The sequence below is a fragment of the Solanum pennellii genome, chromosome 1 (assembly GCF_001406875.1).
Source record: "Solanum pennellii chromosome 1, SPENNV200".
NCBI lineage: Eukaryota > Viridiplantae > Streptophyta > Magnoliopsida > Solanales > Solanaceae > Solanum > Solanum pennellii.
Genome location: NC_028637.1, coordinates 2843318 through 2864935, shown reverse-complemented (window position 1 = coordinate 2864935; position 21618 = coordinate 2843318). Strand labels below are relative to the sequence as shown.

The window sequence follows — 21618 nt, the reverse complement described above, 5'->3', positions numbered from 1 at the left end:
TATCTCAAATTTAAACTAGTCCTATAATCTCAAATTCAAACTAATCGTGAAATTTCAAATTCAAACTAGTCCTTAAAATAACCTATTTCAAACTAGTCCTGAAATCTCAAATTCAAACTAATCCTAAAACCAAAAATCCCAAATTCAAGTAATAACTAACAATCAATAAACATAAAATACGAAAAAATTAAAGAATTCGGAAGAAGATTCCTAGAGACCACGGCAACCCTTGCTGAAAGGGATATGGGGGACAAGCAAGGGATATAGCCTATAAAGAGGTGAAATCCGCTCGCTAAAAATTGATAAATTATTAAACTCTAACCTTTAAAGGAGAAGGAGAGAATGAAAGAGATTGAGTATTGCAATATACTTCACCACAAAGAGAATTAACAAAGAGGATAAAAACTTGATACAAAATAAGAAAAAATTTTGAAGCTTATGTTTCAACATTGACATAAATTACAGTCTTCTAAGTTTCCAATAACATACTCACTCTCTTCTTTCAGATTGGTTTCTTCGTCTAAGTCGTCAGCGAAAACACTTTTTTCACTGCCAGTTTTGCTCTCATCAGTTGCATTATCATTTGAGTCGGTGACACTGATAACAGTATCCTTTCATCCCTGACAGAGCCTGTCTAGGAGACAACTCGAGCACATCATCGATAATGTTGGAAACTCCTTTCTGATACCTGCAACAGTTGATAATAAAGGAATTCTTTTTCAGCGCGATAGAAAGAGAGAATTCTCTTCATAGAATGAGAGAAGATGCCACCGAATTGCAGGCTCTTGGGATTTTTAGGTTATTGATTCTCAAAATATGACACAAAATTGCAGATTATCTGCTACTGAAGTTCGTCTTTTTGAAGATACATCATCTAAGCTTCATAGGGATTTGGTTTCATCAAAGATCAAAATATGCGGCTTGGTTTTTGTTATATACAAGCAAGCAAACCTGGCTCTTGCAGCCTCGTCAGGAGCATGATGCCTCAGGAGCAAAATAACAACCACAGCTACTATTGCGTAGAAAAGCCTTGCTGTCCACTTAGGTCTCTCGCCTTCATCCGTCTGAGGCCAAACTTGGAACAAATCTTGCAGTGTTGCTTCCTCGGCCAGAATGTTAAGGAAAAACAATACACGCTTCCCAGAAAGTACCCAAATAGCACCAATGATTAAAGCTCTTACTGCAAGCACAAACATCGTTGCTTTAGTAGTAAGCTATAATATATAAACTTAGCTAATATGTGTTCAAAATCGTGATGCTGACATGATAAGTGTGAAGCCAACAGTGTATTTGATGATTGAAGAAACCTATCAACTTGCTATATTATAAGATGACTCCCTCTTATGCCACAATATTTTAGCCAAGAGCTGTAATGCTTTCAAGTTTTAGAGTAGCCACATCACAGTGCATGATACAACTCTATACAAAAAAATTAATTGAATAACAAGTGTGAGAAAAAAAAGGGTAACAAGCAACAGATACTTAACTGAATAACAGACTATTCTTTTTGTGATTCTTCTAGCACAAGAGTTAGCTCAGTAACCCTACCATTCATCCATTCTCTAAGTCCATATGCAAAGTTCAAGTTAGGATCAAAGCATAATAAATCCATGGAAACACCAAACTATGTAATAAGGTCTCCGGTGGTGTAAATAACAGATACACTCACCCACATAGCATGTACAATTTTTAGGATGTTCTCACTGTATTTTGAAATGTATAGAGGATCCACATCTATGTCATACTCATTGGTCACGGATATGATAGGACCATAAATATATGTGTCAGCAGAACCACAGACTAGTAAAGATAAAATTAAACATAAAGTCAGGAACTATTTAACATCCCCAATAGTTGACTGAATCAAGAAAGATACTCACATGGTATATCTCTAAATGTGCTGGCCAAGGAGATAGTTTTTTCTTCCCAGGTCGAACAGTTTTCCCCACACGTTCACAGCGGACTAAAGATTCTTTGAAGCAGCGAGTTGGCAATATCTTCAGGCTCCAAACCTTTATCTGACTCTAGTATGTCTTTAAGTTCTGAATGATTTCTCACAAAAGCGACAAAATCTTTTCCCCTGAAATACTCTACCCGTGTTTCCTGCAGGACAGCCCTTAGTATTAACTGTTCTAGAATTAAGAGGCACATAAATATATAACGATTAAAGAGTTAATAAGCAATATTTAGTCAAACTACATTCCTATTAACTTATTTCCACCATATTCAAGAAGTAGAGTTAGAAAATAAACCTCTTTAAGGCCATAATGTTGCAGGAGAATAATCGAGCTATCAAGCCCATTTGACCAATCATTCAGCTGCTACAGCTTCTAAAGATAAGCTGAACTTGTCAAAGAGAGAACGTTTTAATATGATCCATACGAGATTACCTATCCCGCATTCTGTTTCAGTATGCGGGATTCCGTACTAAGCAAACCCCATTTCTGTAAATTCAAACACACAATAGACAGCACAAGCAACGTACCAACAACTAATTTGTACTCCAAATACTCCAAATCAATCATGAAAAGTTTCCAGATACCCATATCTAGCATCTCAACTGTCGAAATTTCCAGCAAAAAGAAGATCGCAGATTGTTTCCTCCATTGACATTTCCCTACTGCAGCTTTCAGATTCAAATCTCTTTTTTTCTTTCCTATAAGATTGTAGTTTATCAAATAATCCATTTCTTTCAAGACCATACAATAGGACACAATAAGTACTTAATGCCAGATTTATCCCTTGCTTTCTCATGGTTTCGAATATTTCAAGCCCTTTATCAGAATTCCCAAAGGTGAAGTAGGTGTTTATTAAAGCAGTATATACAGCAATACTCTTCTGCTGATCAGGTAAGATGCTAAATAACTTTTCAGCAGAAGCAGGCTCTCTAGCGCAGCCAAGCCGATGAATCAGAAGAGCAGTTAATTCTGACCCTAATGACAGGCCTGCCCCAACCATTGCTTCAACAATGTCCACAACCCTTGAAAAGGAATTTGTTCTAATAAGTTCTCCCACCATGGTGAGGTACGTAATTCTGTCAATGGTTATGCCCAATTTCACACTGACTTCGAAGGCCAAAAAGGCGCCATTTACTCTACCACAGCTACAGTTTACCTCAACTACAGTTGAAACTATTCCAGGATCCAATTTGAGACGCTTATTCATCAAGCCATCTAGTAGGTAATCAACAGCAAGAAGACTTTTTTTATTCAACAAGTACAAAATCATCCTATCATCCAAAGTAAAGCAACTACTTTCAGCAATTCCATCAGATTCGTCAATCTGATCTTGGTTGAAATTTTGTAAGGACAAATGACGGTTAACATCCCTAAGCAGCCGATCACTCACCCCAGCCATCTTCAACGTCTGGAAAGCCTCTTGATAGACAGAATAACGCAGAACAAGAAAATTCTCCTTCATGTAGTGAAGAATTTTCATCATTGCCTGTGTTTCCCCAGCTTTGCAGCATTTTCCCACTAAGATGTTGCATGTAGCTTTATCTGGTTGGACCCCTGCATCTTGCATTTTACTGAAAATCTCGAGAACTCCATCAAATTTTCCTGAAAACCAATTACGGTACATCTACAGATGAGATTCTTAGTAGCACGGAATCATAATATAGTTGTCAAGAATTAGAAGTGACAATGGTCTAAAATTCAAGATCATAATTACTTAATTTTATAGATAGCAAAGAGAACTTAGAATGCCAAATTATTACCTTTTTGATATTCAATTTTTGGCAAAGTTTCCTACAAGTCAAAAATATTGAAGCTTCCATTTTAAGTTTTGACACTATATGGTCTTTAAAATTGCATTCACGCATAGTATAATACAAGGCAACAGTTTTCCAGACAATTCATACAAATAAAATGGTGTGATATGAAGGAAGTGTTATCTATAGACAATTTAATGGTAGAAGCGAAACAAACACATCTACCACATAAAGGAGGAATTTTCGTTTCATTTTTTTTTTCCTTTTTTCTGGATTGGAATTATAATCAGCTTCCATTAGGCAAAAGTAAAAGTAAAAAACAAACCGCAAAGAAAGTTGTCACCATCAGTTAACATCATTAAACACTTTAATTAGAAAAATGGGTCGACCAACATCCCCGACAAATAATGTCAATATGTTAATCCTACTAGTTTGAAGTGACACAACTCTTTTACCAAGGAAGAATTTCTAGGTGTTTGTGTTAATTCCTAGGCACAGATAAAGGTCTGTAATAAGCTACAACATATTTTAGAAAGTCAAAAATGCTTGACAAGAAAATCTTAGCACTCCTTTATATGAAGAACAGTATGCAGAGTGTTCACTTACTTTCACATTTGAACAATTAAAAAAAAAGCAAATCAGAAGTCTGCAGAACATATTTTTGTTGGCTTGGCCTTGGTTTGACTTTCTCAACTGATGGTGCTTTAGATGATGCAATTAGGTTCCTGTCCATAATAAGACCGTCCTGAACTAATTTCTATATATACCTTCGAGTGTACAAATGTTTCTTAGATTTTTATCTTATCTCCATGTTTACAACGTAGTGACAAGGTTCTTAGCCTCTTCAGTTGCAACTAATATTACATGGACAACATACATTCTGATACCAATGTCTCTCTTAGTCATTTTGTCACTCTTAAACCAGTATAACCTAAGCACCACTCTCCTAACAAAAGAAAGCTATATCACTGATTGCATATGGCCACTACTCAAGCAACAAATGTCTTCCAAAACACTACCTAGCGTCTCTGCTCACACCACGAGTCCAAACTGGACTCAGTTCCCCACACTTTATAGCTCAAGGAGGATATGAGAGTAGCTTCAGAATATGCTGTATGGATCCTTCACAAGTTCATATACCTTAAAGTACCGTATTTGAACTGATGTAGCCATAGACAAATCCATGTACTTGTGCTTTACAGACTTCAGAAGATAAGAACACCAACTATTCAAAACTAAAGGGAAATGTTGGATAAGCTTAATTATGCACAAGTTTGATGGACACTTTTTTTTAAAAATAGTGCCTTCTTAAGTAGTGGTTCACATAACTTTATGAACTGTTATAAGCATTTTGCATGTAAGAAGGAAAAATTTTGAGCTAATTCTTTCATAAGTAAAATACTTGAGCTACTTGAAAGTTCCCAACTATAATAAACAGGAACAAGCCAATCACTCACCAGAACTAGCAAGATGCTCCATAAGGACAGTGTATGTGTGGCAGTTGGGAGAACAACCAGATTGAAGCATCTCCTTGTATATCTTGGCTCCTTCCTTAACTCGATTATGATCAAACAAACCTTTCATGTATGCAGTGTAGCAAACAACATTAGGAGCACATCCTTTATCTTTCATATCCTGCCATAATTTAATTGACTCGTTAATGTCCCCATGGTCGGAAAGCCAGTGAAGAAGGGATGTATATGTCACTGCATCTATCTTGATTCCTTTGTGTTGCATCTGCTGAAAGATATAGTTCATGGATGAAATCCTCCCAGCTTCCCCAAATATATCCAACATAGTCGTGTAGGTAAACTGGTCATGCTTAAAGCCTTTCAACTTAGAGGCCCAACTGAAAAACAACCAGGCTTTCTCCATAGGAGGATGGGTCTTGAGAACTTGATTAACTGTGTAGGAATCCCATTTTATGGGAAGTTCCATCAACTGCTCTTGAGCAGAATCCCAAGTTGAAAATCTCAGTATATGTGATATTCTTGTTACTGTATCCCTCATGAAAACTTTAGGGAGATCTATGTCTTGCTTCGGAACAGATTTGGTAGACTTGCTCGGCAATCTATTAACTCGTCGTACAGGTCTCCTTTGTTTGGATTGCGTAAAGGAATGAACATGGTTAATTATAGTTCTGCTAAACCAACAACAGCTCTTGAGAGGAAACCCCTGAAAAGGCTGAAGCTTTTTGGAGAATCGGTGAGCACCACGAGTAGCAATCATAGTTCTGGTCCAGTTGGTGACTTGAGGTAGTGTTTCGACTCATGTGACTCCAGACTAAAAGTTCAACTAAAGCATTCTAACCTGCAACTTGAGGACTGCTTTGATTCATACGATTCCATCTGCCAAATAACACAGAATGAATCAAATTACTTAAACATAGAAGGAGAATGTATATTACACAAATTCCTAGAAGAATTTTTATACAATATGCGTTAGATATGAGTGGGACACAATCCTGTTAAGTATGAGGACGTCCAATTGCAATGAAACACAGTAAGCAAAACCTTTCAAAGAAGTGGAAGAGCATTTTTTATATGGATAACCACAGTGATTAATCACTAGAATCAACAAGGGAGTCAGTCACAGGCCTGAATTCGCTTGCAAAGCTAAGAGAGCGATGGAAGGTATACATACCTCAAAAACAGGTCTCCTAGTGAGACCGAATAAAGCATAAGCAATTGAACCAATCATCAACGCGCCAGTAAACTAATCAACTTTGTCTTAATATCCAACTAGTTGTATTCGACTATATGAATCCCCTATATCCATTTTGTTCGACGCAAATCATTTCTTTCTAATACTCATTACTCCCTCAGTTTCAAGTTGACTGACCTCACTTACTTGGACGATGTTTAATAAAGTTAAAATAACTTCTCAATATTTTGGTCTAAAACTAAAAAACTATCAAATGTACCAAAATGTCATTTAATCCTGTAGTTTTAAACCTATCCTGCGGAAAGTTGAAAATAAAAAGTTGCTTAAGTCATTCTTTTTTTAAACAAACTAAAAAGTAAAATAGGTCAATCAAATTAAAACAGATGTCACACCCTTCGTAGTGGCCCAACGGTTTGAGCTTGGGACTTACATGTTGGAGGTCTCAAGTTTGAAATCCCTTGTCAGCGAAAGCAAGGGGTTTGCCTTCCGAGTCTAGCTCATCGCACTGGGGTTTGCCTTCTGGATCGAGCTCGTCGCACCAGGCTTGCCTAGTGCGGGTTACTCTCCTATGTGGTTTGCTTTTTGGGTCGAGCTCGTCGCACTAGGCTTGCCTGGTGCGGGTTACTCTCCTAATCTCCTATGTGGTTTGCGAACTATTGTGTTTTTACCCAGTGTAAAATAACAACTTTCTTATATTTTTCACTATATGAATCTGTTGTTTTCACTGTGTTATGTTTTTAACAAATTCAAAAATTGATTTCTTTTAACACCTTCACCAGATTCAATAGAGTACTTCTCCAAAATTTTGGAGCAACACACAAAAAGTAAAGAAAACCCCATGACAACAACATACTCAAGTGGGATTTGGGGAAAAAGGTGTCTACATAGCCCTCTCCTATTGTTTCCGATAGACCTCAGATAGAGTAAAAACAAATACAGTAAGGAAATGAAATATTGCAAAAATAATCAGTTCCCAATGGATTTGATTCATTAGTGTCACTATCAAAACCAGCTTTCTTCTCCAACAACAAAAAATTTAGACAAATTCAGCAGAATAATGATATAGAATTGACACTTTACCTCATCGGAGAGAGCTAAAGAGGGACTGTATATACGCCGGAACTCCTACACTGATAAAAGGGGCTATCGGCCGGAAACTCTTTTTTTCCTTTTGGGTTATTCCGTATTAGAGTCTAATTAAAAGTAGAATTTTCTATAAATTATCGTAAATAGTATGTAAATATTTTTTGTTATATTTTTGGGATAGTATTGTCTTTCTCGTTCAAAAACTAAAGCATATATATATTTATACTAATGGACATACACGTGTCATAATCTTATACACCAATCTGATATTTATCAACAAATATGATTGTGTTATGTGTCCCTGCTTAGTCTTTCGTTAGAAGAATCGTCATATATATTTTAATTTTTGGATGGCAGAGACATCAATATCCCAAAAATATAACAAAGGATATTACATATAATTTACAATAGTCACGGATATATTTATTCTATTTTCCCTAGTTAAATTAAATTGAGATAAATTCATATTGAATGTGTTTATGTCAAAATAACAAAAAAAAAGCTAGTTTTTTCATAAAAAGTGTCCGAAGTTTAAAATGATATTTAATTTTATTTTTTTAAAGTTGTGTATTTAATTTTATCTCTAATATACATTTAATAAAAATTAACTGAAAAATAAATAAGTACTCTAGATATATGTTTGAAATTTCAAAGATACTTATATTATACTAAGGTCCTGTTATCCCGAACTTATTTTATAAATAACTTTTTGCACATTTTCGACTTACGTGACATTATCAACCAGATAACTTAAAAAAATTGTCAGCATACTGTGTGCTCAGAAGATAGTGCCACGTAGACTGAAAAGAGTAGAAAATTATATATAAAATAAATTCAGGATAATAAAATCTTATTATATTATAAGTGTATCTCTACTATTTCGAACATAAATTAAGAATTAACTATACGTTGTCCGGTGTGTTTGTGTTTGACCCCCAAAAAAATTCCTTTTACTATAAGAATTCGAAATTTAATTTAAGTAGAATTCTGAAAATTGTAAGAATTCGAAAATTAACAAAATAAAAATGCATTTTCACTTTTCTCACTCAAAATTACTCAACAACAAATCAAAAAAACATCTCAAAATTGCATTCATGGTCAACCAACTCCAATTTTCAAATATCTTAATTATTTTTAAAATAATTTTTTTAAAAAAAAGATTTCACAATAAAACAAGACGAAATACCCTAATATTTTATTAGACCACATAGACTATAATAATATCCCTCAAACTTTATAAGCCATTTTAATAACGAGAGTTATATCAGCTTTAGAAAATAAAACTGAGAGTTATATCGAAAACCTTTTTTTCTCTTTTTCACAGGGAACTCACCCTTGGTTCTCAAAATTCAGCAGTTGGCAATTAAACGCCCCAAAATAAAGTTCTACCACAAAAGAGAATTAACAAAGAGGATGAAAACTTGATACAAAATTAAGAAAAATAATAATTTTGAAGCATATGTTTCAACATTTATATAAATTACAAGTCATGTTGCTGATGATCACTATCTTCTAAGCTTCCAAAAACATCCTCACTCTCTTCTTTCAGATCGGTTTCTTCGTCTAAATCATCTGTGAAATGAACTCTTTCACTGCCAGTTTTGCTATCATCAGTTGCGTTATCATTTGAGTCGGTGACATTGACAACAGTATCCATCATCCCTGATAGAGCCTGTCTTGGAGACCACTCGAGCACATCATCGATAATGTTGGAAACTCGTTTCTGATACCTGCAACAGTTTATAATAAAGGAATTCTTTCTCAGAATGAGAGAAGATGCCACCGAATTACTGGCTCTTGGGATTTTAGGTTATTGATTCACAAAATTGCAGACTATTTGCTACTGAAGTTCGTTTTTTTTGAAGATACGACATCTAGCTTCATAAGGATTTGGTTTAATGAAAACTCAAAGTATATGGATTGGTTTTCTGTTATATTTCTTCAAGTGAACGCCCAAGCTTAAGAGATTAAAGAGCAAGAATGCAAACCTGGCTCTTGCAGCCTCGTCAGGAGCATGATGCCTCAGGAGCAAAATAACAACCACAGCTACTATTGCGTAGAAAAGCCTTGCTGTCCACTTTGGTCGCTCGCCTTCATCCTTCTGAGGCCAAACTTGGAACAAATCTTGCAGTGTTGCTTCCTCGGCCAGAATGTTGGGGAAAAACCATACACGCTTCCCAAAAAGTACCCAAATAGCACCAAAGATCAAAGCTCTTACTGCAAGCACAAAATTGTTCTTTGTAATGGTGATTTATGCCCAATAGCAGACTCAAAAATATACATGACAAATTTGACGAGCATCCAGAGTTACCGTTTTACAACAGGCATATTTTGCATAAATAAAGGAAATATCAGACACCACTTAAAGCAGAAATACTTTAATAAAATTTGTTGATGAGTGCCACTTAGGGATTTGGATGATTCAAGTGAAGGATAACAGAATATGGTTAGCACTTCCCACGAAGCTGTCATAGACACAAAGCGAAAAGAAGCTATCACAGAGTTCCAATGATAGCAAACAGTATTGTGAACTAACGAAAGTGTGCATGCGTTCAAAGATCCTAGTTATTGAAAAAATGACATCCACCTGTCCAGCTTAAATGCTTCTTATAGATCAAGAGAAAAACATGGAGGTCTCATACACCACTGTAACTTACTGACAAGGGTGTGAAATTCTTCTTTCCTGCCTCTTAGAGGTTAACAATGTTTAATAAAACCAAACGAGTGATAAGCAACCTTGTCCTCACTTCATAGAACTATGTTGAATATAATTACTTCAAGCCTAAAGAAGAATGCAAAAGAAAAGAAAAGAAGTTTGGAATGTTTTCCAAATTAGAAACATGTGGGGAACAATAACTTGCAGCTTATGTTCTTCACTATATATATATGAATTGTACATAGTACCTAAAGCCTCTAAATCTCACGCAAGCCCAAACATCATTGCTTTAGTAGTCAGCTATGATATATAAAATTAGCTAATATGTGTTCAAAATCGTGATGCTGACATGATAAGTGTGAAGCCAACAGCGTATTAGATGATTGAAGATCGTGATGCTGACATGATAAGTGTGAAGCCAACAGCGTATTAGATGATTGAAGAAACCTATCAACTTGCTAAATCATAAGACGAATCCCTCACAAGCCACAATATTTTATCCAATAGCTGTAATGGTTTCAAGTTTTAGAGTAGCCACATCACAATGCATGATACAACTCTATATATGAATAAAATAAAATTGAATAACAAGTGTGAGAGAAAAAGGGTAACAAGCAACAGATACTTACTGAATAGCAGACTAAGTATGAGAAGGAGGAGACCAGCACACGTGTATAGTATAAGCAATTTGGCCCAATGGGGATAAACAGGAAACAAGCAAATTGCTAGTGTTAACACCGGCCAGAAAAATGAGAGAAGTGTTTGCCACAGGGGTCTTCTTTTCACAAATGCCCATGCAAAAAAGGCATCATTTTCAGAAAATACTTGATCCTGCAGATATCAATTGAAGAAACTCAACATCAAAAGCTGAAAGCAAACTATGGAAAATGATTAATTTCAGGTTACCCAAAAAAAAGTCAAAATGTGGAAATTTGTTGCAGATGTAAAAATAACGCTTAAAGATACAGCCTGCATTTGGTGAACAATTTGAGTGGAAGGAACTCCAAAAGTTTTGAAGATTCAGCAAATTCTGAACAGAAGATTAAATTGAATTGTATATTTTTGTTTTTTGGTGTAAAGAAGCTTTAGTAGTTGATCTCATTGGATCCCTGTAGCTGAGAAAGACTTGGTTTTTGTTTTGTTTTATTCATTTGGAAGTCTTGCGACTATGGTTTATCTCTTAGCACTATCTTTGTGCTAAGAACTTCTCTTTTATATTAATGATGAAATCTGTTACTATCTCAGGAAGTGTACCAGTTGGACCCGCCAATCACATTGAAACTAAGCTTCCATTGATAGGGATCCAAACAAATACTGTTAGAGAAATGCATATAAATATTTCAAAACCATATCATTCATCCATATCATTTTGTGATTCTTCTAGCAAAAGAGTTAGCCTAGTAACCCTACCATTTATCCATTCTCTAAGTCCATATGCAAAGTTCAAGTAAGGATCAAAGCATAGTAAACCCATGGAAACACCAAACTATGTAATAAGGTCTCCGGTGGTGTAAATAACAGATACACTCACCCACATAGCATGTACAACTTTTAGGAAGTTCTCACTGTATTTTGAAATGTATGGAGGATCCACATCTATGTCATACTCACTGGTCACGGATATGATAGGACCACAAAAACATGTGTGAGCAGAACCACAGATAAGTAAAGATAAAATTAAACATTAAGTCAGGAACTTTTTAACATCCCCAATAGTTGACTGAATCAAGAAAGATACTCACATGGTATATCTCTAAATGTGCTGGCCAAGAAGATAGTTTTTTCTTCCCAGGTCGAACAATTTTCACCACACGATCACAGCGGACTAAAAGATTCTTTTGAAGCAGAATGTTGGCAATATCTTCAGGCTCCAAACCTTTATCTGACTCTAGTATGTCTTTAAGTTCTGAATGATTTCTCACAAAAGCGACAAAATCTTTTCCCCTGAAATACTCTACCCGTGTTTCCTGCAGGACAGCCCAACGTGAAACTAAGCCTTTATGATCTCTTGCTTTCTCGGCAAACAGCTGGAAGACGTCCTTCGCCCCTTGTTTCTGAAAATAAAAGTAAACAAAAAATGGATAAAACAATTTACAAAAGACATCGTCACCAAAAAATTACAAAACCACACAATCACAAACTGGAAAGTTAGAGGACAATAACATCTTAATGAATTCAACAAAGAAGTACCAGCTAAAGGGTAACATGCAACAAACAGTTAGCTCAGATGCAAGCTCTCAATCTTTCCTATATAAAATCGTCTTAATTTTCTACGTGTCAGCACTCAGCCCCTAAGAATATCTAAGCAGCAACTGATATGAGAAAGAAAAAATGTTCACCTGATTCAATACAGCTTTACAGCCTCAGAATATTTGCTTTTTTTCTCATCAGCCGCTAATCCTAGTTTAGCAAATCTCCATTCGGAGTAGCCAAAGATAATTAAGCTTTTTTTTTAATCAAGTAAATGTATTCTCATTCATAAACATTGGCAAACTGGCCCTTCTACAGCTCTTTCAACTGAAAATCAAATCTTTCACAGCATAATTGTGGTTTTTTCCAGTGATACAAGAGGGAAGGGAAATGTTCAACAGGGAGAAAGGGGAGGAAATGTTCAAAAGATGCATATTCTCTTTCTCAAAAAAGGAGAAGACCACACCTCTAGCTTTGTACAATAGATGACAGCCCCAAAATATCCTAACATATTCCTGTAGGATTTCTATGAGATCCCTCAGAAGCCCTTCTTTCTGCTTCTTCCTTCAAAACTCTATCCTTTTTCCTGTGTTGCTCGGATCCTTCAAAAGTAATGCATTTCTGGAGAATCCAACATGAGTACAGGTGCATTTTTCGAGGATCCGAACAACGTAGAGTTTTACTTTTCCTTTTCTTGTTCAGCTTTCTTTTTTATGGTTTCAACATGGTTTAGAGTCTCTCCCATTAATTGAATTGTTCTGCAATCCAATCACAAAATGGAGAATAAAACTATTCATATACTCAGTCCCTTAAAACTGGATTATGCCAGAAGATTATTAGAAACACATATCATGTATGTGAGCTAGAAATCTTACATCTTAGATATTTATAAATATGTTGATTCAACAGATACTATTGAGAGTTTGCTCAAACCAGCTTTAAAAAGTTACAAAAATACAACCTCTTCATATTTAAACCTATAATATTAGGTAACAAAACCTAAATTACGACCAATTATAGACATATAACGTCCAAAAAAGGACGGCATGTATTTGGGACAAAACAAGCAGAGAAGATGTACAAAGATAGTTGCTGGCACTAACTTAACCAAACATCAATTCGGAAATAAGCAAATAATGGATGAGTTTTCTTAATTAACATCTTTATCTTTTTTACATAATATGGAAATTTGATTAGTTAAACATCATCAAATAACTTCATTTCAAAAATTAATAATACTTAAATTCACTTTAATATATTACCCATTTCATTTTTGGTATAGTCGTGCAATCAATTTTGAGTAGCAACAAGTGTACCAATATTTTTACGATAGATGCATCTTTTATGCTAGGTGATTACTAATTTTAATATGAGGGGTCTAAAGTAAAGTATTGTGTAAGATATTAAGATTTATTCGGTAATCAATCCTAGTTTTTACTACTTCTTTTTCACAATTTTTAATTTAAAATAAATAGCATTTTCACCCACAGGACGGCTGATTGGGGCTGGGCTTATAACCTCAGTTTTAAATGTGTTTAATAAATCTTAACCCAACCTGACCAGAATAGCAGAATGGGTCAGTCTAAATGTGATTAATAAATAGCGGGATGGGTTGGGCTGGCCTCAAGGGCCAGTCCATTTTGACGACGCTACCTTTCAGGCTTTCTCCAAAGAAAATCCTAATATACAAATATATAGAGGAGCAAAGATTTAAGTGCAAACGGAAAAGATACTAGTTCCATTGAGAGAAACAGTTTTGGAAAATAGGTTAGGAATCAAACTCAGACAAAATCACTTCATAATGTAGAACCTTAAATTTTCCTACAATCTGGCGTCGAGTTATCTAGTAATGACTAGATGATTTGCACTTCTTTTTATTCCATGTCTTCCAATGTACATCAGTGAGAACCCATCTGCTCCAGTTTAGTGGACAGATTTTCTCAAATATGCAAGTGCGCTGTAGCAGCTGCCCGAGGATTTCATTAGGTGAGCACAAACTGAATTGGACCCTTCATTTTTTTTAAACCGCACGTGAGCACAATTTACGCAGAACTTACCTCTACCTAACTTAGGAAGTAGAAATGTTGTTCCGAATAAACCCTAGGCTCAAAATTACCAATTAGATCTCCTCCAGAAAACAACTATTACCTAAAACTGGAGTCTCTTTGCATCCTATAGCACAAATTCAGCAAATTCAGAAACTACATTAAATAGCTAGCATAATTTAGCAATAGTTATTAACAAAATCACCTATATATAACAATCAACAAAATCATTACCAAATTTATCAAACGTACCTTCACATTTCCATAAACCACAACCTCCTAATCAAAAAAAATTCATCATTCTCAAAAAAAATAGGGCACAACATTTTACCAAAAAAAAAAAAAAACTAAACTAAATCTCAACAATTAAAACTAAGGCAATACAAAAACACACATAGATCCTTTCAGAAAACACGAGAAATTTCAAATTGAACACAATTTTCAATGAATGTATGATGTTTTCCGGTGAAAGTTACCGTAGAAGAAATGCTATTCGAGCCGTTAGATGCGACACCGGGAGATCGTCTCACCTTCTTCTTCTCCGCTCCGCCGGGTTTCTTCATCGCCGTGTTTTCTCTCTCACACAGACACACAGTAGATATATATAAAGGCTTATACCGGGAACGAAGCTGGTTTGTTGAATTGGGCCTAAATTTTGTTATACCGGGAAACTTTTGGGGTAAAATTTACAAATAGTAACCTTTATAGTCAAAAAATGATAGTACAAATGATTAGTATTATGTCAATTATCATGTTAGACGTTACGTTAGATATATGTGTTTATTTCTTTCATTTTATATAAATTTTGATATTTATTTATACGCACTCGAAGTTGAAAAATGTTGATTCGTTTTGAAATCAAATTAAAGAGCAATTTTATGTATTAGTTTAGATTATAATTATCTTTAGTAGTTATAGTTGAGAGAAGTACTAAAAGCACTCATAAATTCGATGTGAATTATTCGAGTGGTTTCTGAACGGGTGACAGATTTAAGGATAATCTTTTACTTGACTAACTGGACTTAAATACATTTTCAATTTTGCAACATTAATGAGATATATCCCCAAAATTCTTGCTTGTTTAGAACCAGTGTTGTGAAAGATGATCACCTTATCGCCAATTACAAGTGGCGAAACAAGGCAAACCTCCATTGCCTTTTAACTTTGTGGTGAAGCGATCTCCAAAAGGAGACGTCCATGGATACAAAAGGTGAGAGGGAAAAAGGTGTCGCCTTTTTTGTTCTTTAAAAAAAATGCAACCAATTTAGGGTTTCAAAAGTTAAAAATACTTTTAGGATTTTTGATTTGACTCGACGATCAATCAGACTTTTCTGGCTACTCTAAAGTCCAACCAATACATATTTCTTCTTCAGATTGTCTTCCTCATTTTCTTTCTTCTTCTTCTTCGTACTTTAGAGTCACTTCTACCTCTATTTTGACTATTGTTCTATTTTTTTTCTCATTCAAGTTCTCGACTTTCAATATGTACCATCTATCTTCAGTTTTTGAATTGAAATATTTGCTAATATGTTATTGATATTGAGAATATAATTATTTACATATGCAATTAAATATCTTAACTTTTTGGTATTAATTGGTATCACATTTCAAAAAGACGCTCATCCTTATTGCCTTTTATCGTCTAAAACATCTATTTAGAACTATCTTCAACATTTCTCTCGATATTTTACTTAAAGTTTCATAATCATACAAGAGTTTGAGATCATTTATTATGTCATGTGGCGGATCAGAAATAATTTTAAGTTTAATTAGTTAACGTAGAGATATGTTTTTATGAATGTCAATAATTTAGGAATAAAATTAATAATTTATCATTTTACATTTTTTTACTTAAATTTAATTATATTAATTTCGTAAATTTATTATATCTCGTATAATATATAAAATATCATACGAAGTCAAGTTAAAAATCACTCAATATTTGACAAAAGGGGTTTTAGGTGGGTTTTTGTGGAAATTATAATACTTGACTAGTAACCCCTGAATCGCAGACTCATTGCGCCTTCAGTTTTCTCCGGCGACCACAAATGGTGGGCTTCCACAATCTCCGACTTGCCCACCGGCTCACCGGCTATGTTTCAGGCTCTGTAAGTTGTTCTGCAGGACTATTTTGCATAAATTTTAAGATTTATGTTAAGGTGTTTTTATACGCAAAAAAATTGATTCGTTTAGTACTGAAGAATTTTTGCTGCCATTACAGACATGCGAGTTATTGCTGAAAATTGGTTGTAGGAGTTATTGCACGGAGATATCGAATCGAGTTAGGAATTTGTTTCCTTTGAATTATATCAGTGGTACGTTTTATTAGACTTATATGTATCTGCAATTTCATGTTGATTTTTCAGTAAATATGTGTTTTTTTTTTGTTGATGGGGAGAGGGAATTGTATAGAGTAGCAGAATTGCTGTCAATTTTTATTTTTTTTGGGTGATGAAGACTTAATTAGCAAAAAGTACAGTTTTGTACAAAGCTTTAAAAAAATGGAGAGAAATTGGCATATGGATAAAGTACCAAGGTCCAGAATTAGGTATAGAAACAAAAGGAAAAAACTTCTAAACTGTCACTCAAAAGTGCAAAATATTGCATCCAAGGGTGTGTCCTAGTGGTCAGAGGAATGAGGTGAGAATCCTGAGTCTCGGGTTCAAAAAAACTTGGTGATTCTTTCCCATTTAGCGTTGGTGAACAGAGTTATTTGGTACCCGTTGTTGGTGGGAGGTGACATGTATCTCCAGAAACTAGTCGAGGTGTGTACAAGTTGACCTGGACATTACGGTTATATAAAAAGAGAAGTGCAAAACACTGAGAATATCAATCTAAATGCTTCATTATTCCTGCAAGTTTTGGTTGCATAAACCCCCTCACCGTAACATCTTGAATGATAAGCCTTAGAAGAACCTCAGGAGACTTTGTTTTGTGTTTGCCTTGAAACACCCTATTGTTTCTCTCTAGCCAAATGAAATACACAGTGCCTGCCACCACCATCCATGCAGCCTCACTTGCCCAATCCATTGCATTCCCTGTGACAGCCTTGCCAAGATTAGAGCTTTTCCCAAATTGCAGCTGAAAACAAATGGTCCACTGACTCATCTTCAGTTCCACATAGAGGGCGGTAACTTGATCAGTGATATCCCTTTGCTTAAGCAGAAAAAGTACAACTAAAGCCTCAGTACAAGTTGTGCAATGAACTCAATATTTGTGGCTTTTTCTTTTTGGGATTTGGTTATATTCCTATGAATTTTATGAAAAAGGACAAAAGGATAGGAGGGAATGGACAAGTTTTTTTATTCTTAGATGAATTTTAAAGGGAGAAAGAAATCACAAGGATAGAGAAAAATATGGTGATGTATAAAACCTTTTTTTGTCCATCGTACAGAATTTGCTAAACCAAGACTGGTATATAAGTAAATCTTTTGCAAATTGTAAATTGTAACCAACACATACATTGTGCAATCACATCAAAGCAAAATGAAATAACGAGAGACCGTTCCGAATCAAGTAGGGTTGAAGCCCAACAATCAAGATGATTTAGTATGTGGATGTACATCCATACTTAAAATTAGACAAGATCCACAATTAAGATGAAATGCAAATCCAAAGTTTAGTTAAATAATATCAAGAGGCATGCTAATACAAGTTACAAAATTTTCGGAGAGAATCAAATAATGTAGCCAATAAGAAAAAGAAACTGAGAACTATACCATTCTGCCCCTTTCAGATCATATTGGTCAAAAGAAAGAGGACATTGTTCCAAAACAGTGAGAATAATGCAAAGAGCATAAAACATTTTTTTAAAAGAAACTATTCTTTGGATGCATGGAACAACTCTTTTGCACAGCAATTGCATGACCTGATAGATGAATCTGGTTCACCAAACACAATTCTACATAGTTTTCTTTTTCATTTTTTATTTCAAGATTCAATCTGACACAGTTTTTACTTTTATTTCTAGGCATCCTGTCTGTTGTGTTGGTTTATCAAAGTATTAGTTCTACAATTAATCAGTATACTGCTATCTTAAAGTTGATGGGAGTTATATTCGTTATCCGAATGACCTTTTCTTTATTGATGAATTGCAGCCCCATTAGCTTGTATCCCGAGGACATCATACACACACTTGTTGCGATATTCTTCTACACAGGGCCTGGTCAGTAGCTTTGCTAGATGAATCTAATAATTAGTATTGTTCTAGAATTCGTTGATTAATTACTTGTGTTCTATAACTCCCTTTAGCACCCCATTTTGTTGGTTTGTGTTTCTTTCTCTGCTTTAAACTATGATTTTTTTCACCTCTTTTGATGCACTGAACTTTGATTTGTGCTTCAGAGGCGTGAACAATTTTGTACTACTGCAGGAAATGAGGAAATGCAAAAGTAAGTTCTTGCATGAATTGCTTACTCCGTTCTCTTTTCTCTTACTCTTGCTTTTCCTCTTCAATGAGTGTACTTATGTTTCTGTAGGTGGAAGGTGAGATTATGTTGCTGGTTACAATTGTACTTTACAATAAATACATAATTAAATTGGTGATCTACTTGTTAAAGGGGAAGTCTTGAATGGAATTTAGGTTTCAAAGGTCTATTAGGTTCTTTTTGGAAAATGTCTAGTTTAGAGTAGATTAGACAAGCTTTGATCTTTTCAACGACTTTATCTTTTTTTTGTCTTCTGAATTGATCCAGATCTAGTTTGGGCCAGATCTTATTAGAATACACTCTTATATGATACCGTTTTTTACAAGTTCCATTGGAAGTAAAACTACAGAAATTTACCAACCTAGCAGTAAGTGGTGCCATGAGCGTTTATATGGACGGAAAGAAGAGTTCACAGAATATTTTAAAGTAGGCCCTTCTCTAAATCAACTTCTATAGATTGAGATGCTAGGTGGTATGTGTTCAGTAATTTTATTTAATTCTAACTGGATCAGAATTGATCCTCGAAAAATCAGATTTTTCTTTCCCACTCTAGGATCATGAAACTAATTCACGTTCACTCCTACTTATCTATATCTATTATTTTCTAAAAACTACCTAAAATTTTGGACAAATATCTCATTTGCTTTTCGATGTCCAATGCATGATGTCACCAGGGGAAGTTTTGTTACAATCCAACATTTCCTCCTTAAACTTATGTTTTCTGACATCTAATGCACTTCCTCATATAGATTATGTATCAGAGATTTAATAACCTTTTTCCATATGAATTATGATGGTAAATTTTGAACTTTATGCTATTGCCTTGATTTCATCCATCATTAGCTTATCATAGTTAGCCTCTACAATTTAGCTGATGGAATGTCATGAGATTATGCCACACTGATTTAGTTACCACAAACTTACTTTTCTATGGTCTCTTTTTTGTGATTTGCAGAATATCTGTAACTTTTGTTGACAAGGATGGTGAAGAGAACCATATCAAGGTCCCTGTTGGAATGTCTATGTTAGAAGCTGCACATGAAAATGACATTGAACTTGAAGGTCAGCTTTGTTGAGGTGTCTTGGTTCATATATATTGAACGGATCTTATAAATCGTCAACTACTTAAGTTTGCTGATATTTTAATTATGACAAGGCGATTTAGTGAATCTTGGTACTAGTTCCATTCAGTTGGGAGGCATTTATTGGATATGTTAGAATTTTCATCTAACATCATCTTGCAGTCCTACCTATCCAAAAAGTTCCAAGAGAACAATGGAAAAGAACGTAGTGTTCCCTTACATATTCGAGCATAATGTGTTGGAATTCCCAAAATTGTTTTGAAGTTAGTGGTATGGTTGGGCTCTAGGAGTTCCAGAAGGCACCGTCTTCATACTAGAGATACTACTGAAGCGGTGATGGTGATGGTAAGAGAGGAAGTTTGTAACACATCTTTATTGTTTCTTGGAGAGATGGTGGTTGAAGATATGCACATGGGACGATTTTATTAAGACCGTCTTAAATGAGTTTTTATGTTCACGATACTTCTTCCAGTTTCGACTTCAGTATTAGATACTCCATAGCCACAGATGCATACATCTAGGCAAAATTACATGATTGACACATGCATGCCTACTTATTGTGGTTTAGGACACCGTCAGATACATAAAAAAATGTTGTTAGAACACTTGTAGATATTTTTGTGGTGTTAACATTTCTAAGCACGACAACCAAATGCTTTGCTGTTAACTTTACTAAAACTGTATGGCCTTTGGTGCAGGAGCATGTGAAGCTTCGCTTGCCTGTTCCACATGTCATGTGATTGTTATGGTAAGTAATTGTGATCGGGATAATGTCATTGGCTTCTTTTTTCCGCCTGACTGGGAGCTACAGAGCTACTCAATACCATCTTGGTTGTTCTGATCTAATAAATACGCTGTATTTCTTATCTATTCTTGTGGCGTTTCACAGGATATGGAGTATTACAACAAGCTAGAAGATCCAACAGATGAAGAAAATGATATGTTGGATCTTGCTTTTGCTCTCACCGATACGTAAGTCTCTTGCTTTCTACTATTTAGCAGTTCCCATGATCTATGAATCTTCTCATTCTCATACATTCATCGTCTTCAGGTCACGTCTAGGTTGTCAGGTAATTGCAAAACCTGAACTTGATGGCATTCGATTAGCTCTCCCTGTTGCCACAAGAAACTTTGCTGTTGATGGTTATAAACCGAAACCACATTAGAACTTTTTCTACCATAGATAAAAGATTTTATGGTTCATGTCTAACAAACACATGAGTCAACAGATTTTGTGGGATGATTATACTTATAGGAACCATTTTGATTACTTAATTACTTGTATCACTGGTAATATTCCGGGCTATATACTGGATTCATCGTCGTGGTGTCTGCTTGTCCATCCTCACAATAATACTCACACTAGTTCTGCAGAAACCTCTGTATTCTTTTACATCAAATTCAATGTAATACTAGTATTATTATTCTAGTTTTTGCACTCACAAATGGCTAGAGCCGTCAAAATGGGTTTGGCCCGCGAGGCCAGCCCAACCCTTGAAATAAGTGGGACTGGGCTTAATTTTTTTGGTCGATTTAGGAAGGAGGCTTTTAAGCTCGTCCCATTTGGCCCGTTTGCCTCATAAGCCCAGCCCGCAAGCCACATAGGTCAGCCCGTGGGCTATTAATTTTTGAAAATATTTTGATATATATTTTTAATAGTGTTTTATTTGTCAAGATTTGATAAATAAATATTTTGAAGAAAAAAAAAATCAAGTCTTTTGCAATATCTTGTATGGTGAATTATAGATGAAGATGA

At 35.0% G+C, this 21618-nt stretch overlaps 3 protein-coding genes across 13 annotated transcripts; 1 reads left to right on the top strand and 2 right to left on the bottom strand.

The window, feature by feature from the left end:
* Window positions 1–462: 462 nt before the first annotated feature.
* Window positions 463–7579, bottom strand: LOC107008282 (pentatricopeptide repeat-containing protein At2g01390). Of its 7 annotated transcripts, XM_015207249.2 has the most exons (7): window positions 7457–7579; window positions 5170–6060; window positions 2253–3560; window positions 1881–2103; window positions 1670–1800; window positions 1488–1562; window positions 1054–1180 (listed from the first exon to the last, which is right to left on the bottom strand). In XM_015207249.2, the coding sequence occupies exons 2-3, from the start codon at window positions 5939–5941 to the stop codon at window positions 2557–2559; spliced, it is 1776 nt and encodes a 591-aa protein (XP_015062735.1). In that variant the 5' UTR covers window positions 5942–6060; window positions 7457–7579; the 3' UTR covers window positions 1054–1180; window positions 1488–1562; window positions 1670–1800; window positions 1881–2103; window positions 2253–2556. The 7 variants fall into 7 exon arrangements, with proteins under 7 accessions (XP_027769778.1, XP_015062735.1, XP_015062736.1 ...); XM_015207250.2 differs by lacking the exon at window positions 1670–1800; XM_015207251.2 differs by lacking the exons at window positions 1488–1562; window positions 1670–1800 and having other exon boundaries at window positions 2253–2341; window positions 2486–3560.
* A 1173-nt stretch (window positions 7580–8752) lies between these two features.
* Window positions 8753–15021, bottom strand: LOC107008283. 5 transcript variants are annotated; one of them, XM_015207252.2, is made up of 6 exons: window positions 14830–15021; window positions 14606–14632; window positions 11861–12172; window positions 10748–10949; window positions 9451–9679; window positions 8753–9192 (listed from the first exon to the last, which is right to left on the bottom strand). In XM_015207252.2, the coding sequence occupies exons 1-6, from the start codon at window positions 14914–14916 to the stop codon at window positions 8943–8945; spliced, it is 1107 nt and encodes a 368-aa protein (XP_015062738.1). In that variant the 5' UTR covers window positions 14917–15021; the 3' UTR covers window positions 8753–8942. The 5 variants fall into 5 exon arrangements, with proteins under 5 accessions (XP_015062738.1, XP_015062740.1, XP_027769779.1 ...); XM_015207254.2 differs by having other exon boundaries at window positions 14884–15011; XM_027913978.1 differs by lacking the exon at window positions 14606–14632 and adding an exon at window positions 12775–13066 and having other exon boundaries at window positions 14830–14940.
* Window positions 15022–16301: 1280 nt separating this feature from the next.
* LOC107013509 (adrenodoxin-like protein 1, mitochondrial) lies at window positions 16302–21291 on the top strand. The gene is made up of 8 exons (XM_015213405.2): window positions 16302–16461; window positions 16575–16668; window positions 18451–18518; window positions 18698–18744; window positions 19736–19842; window positions 20561–20610; window positions 20752–20834; window positions 20914–21291. Exons 1-8 carry the CDS (start codon window positions 16402–16404, stop codon window positions 21026–21028), a joined length of 624 nt encoding a protein of 207 aa, XP_015068891.1. The 5' UTR covers window positions 16302–16401; the 3' UTR covers window positions 21029–21291.
* Window positions 21292–21618: the final 327 nt, after the last annotated feature.

Bases quoted from the DNA above. Each gene is read 5' to 3' on its own strand.
- LOC107008282 (XM_027913977.1), bottom strand. From the start codon at position 5,941: ATGATTGCTACTCGTGGTGCTCACCGATTCTCCAAAAAGCTTCAGCCT. The intron at 3,561-5,169 runs GTGAGTGATTGG...ATTGGTTTTCAG, and splicing joins GGAGCATCTTGCTAGTTCTG to GAAAATTTGATGGAGTTCTC.
- LOC107013509 (XM_015213405.2), top strand. From the start codon at position 16,402: ATGGTGGGCTTCCACAATCTCCGACTTGCCCACCGGCTCACCGGCTAT. The intron at 16,669-18,450 runs GTACGTTTTATT...GATGAATTGCAG, and splicing joins TCCTTTGAATTATATCAGTG to CCCCATTAGCTTGTATCCCG. The intron at 19,843-20,560 runs GTCAGCTTTGTT...CCTTTGGTGCAG, and splicing joins AAATGACATTGAACTTGAAG to GAGCATGTGAAGCTTCGCTT.
- LOC107008283 (XM_015207252.2), bottom strand. From the start codon at position 14,916: ATGAAGAAACCCGGCGGAGCGGAGAAGAAGAAGGTGAGACGATCTCCC. The intron at 14,633-14,829 runs GTAACTTTCACC...TTTTTTGATTAG, and splicing joins CGAATAGCATTTCTTCTACG to GAGGTTGTGGTTTATGGAAA. The intron at 12,173-14,605 runs GTACGTTTGATA...TTTTATTTTCAG, and splicing joins TGGTTTATGGAAATGTGAAG to AAACAAGGGGCGAAGGACGT.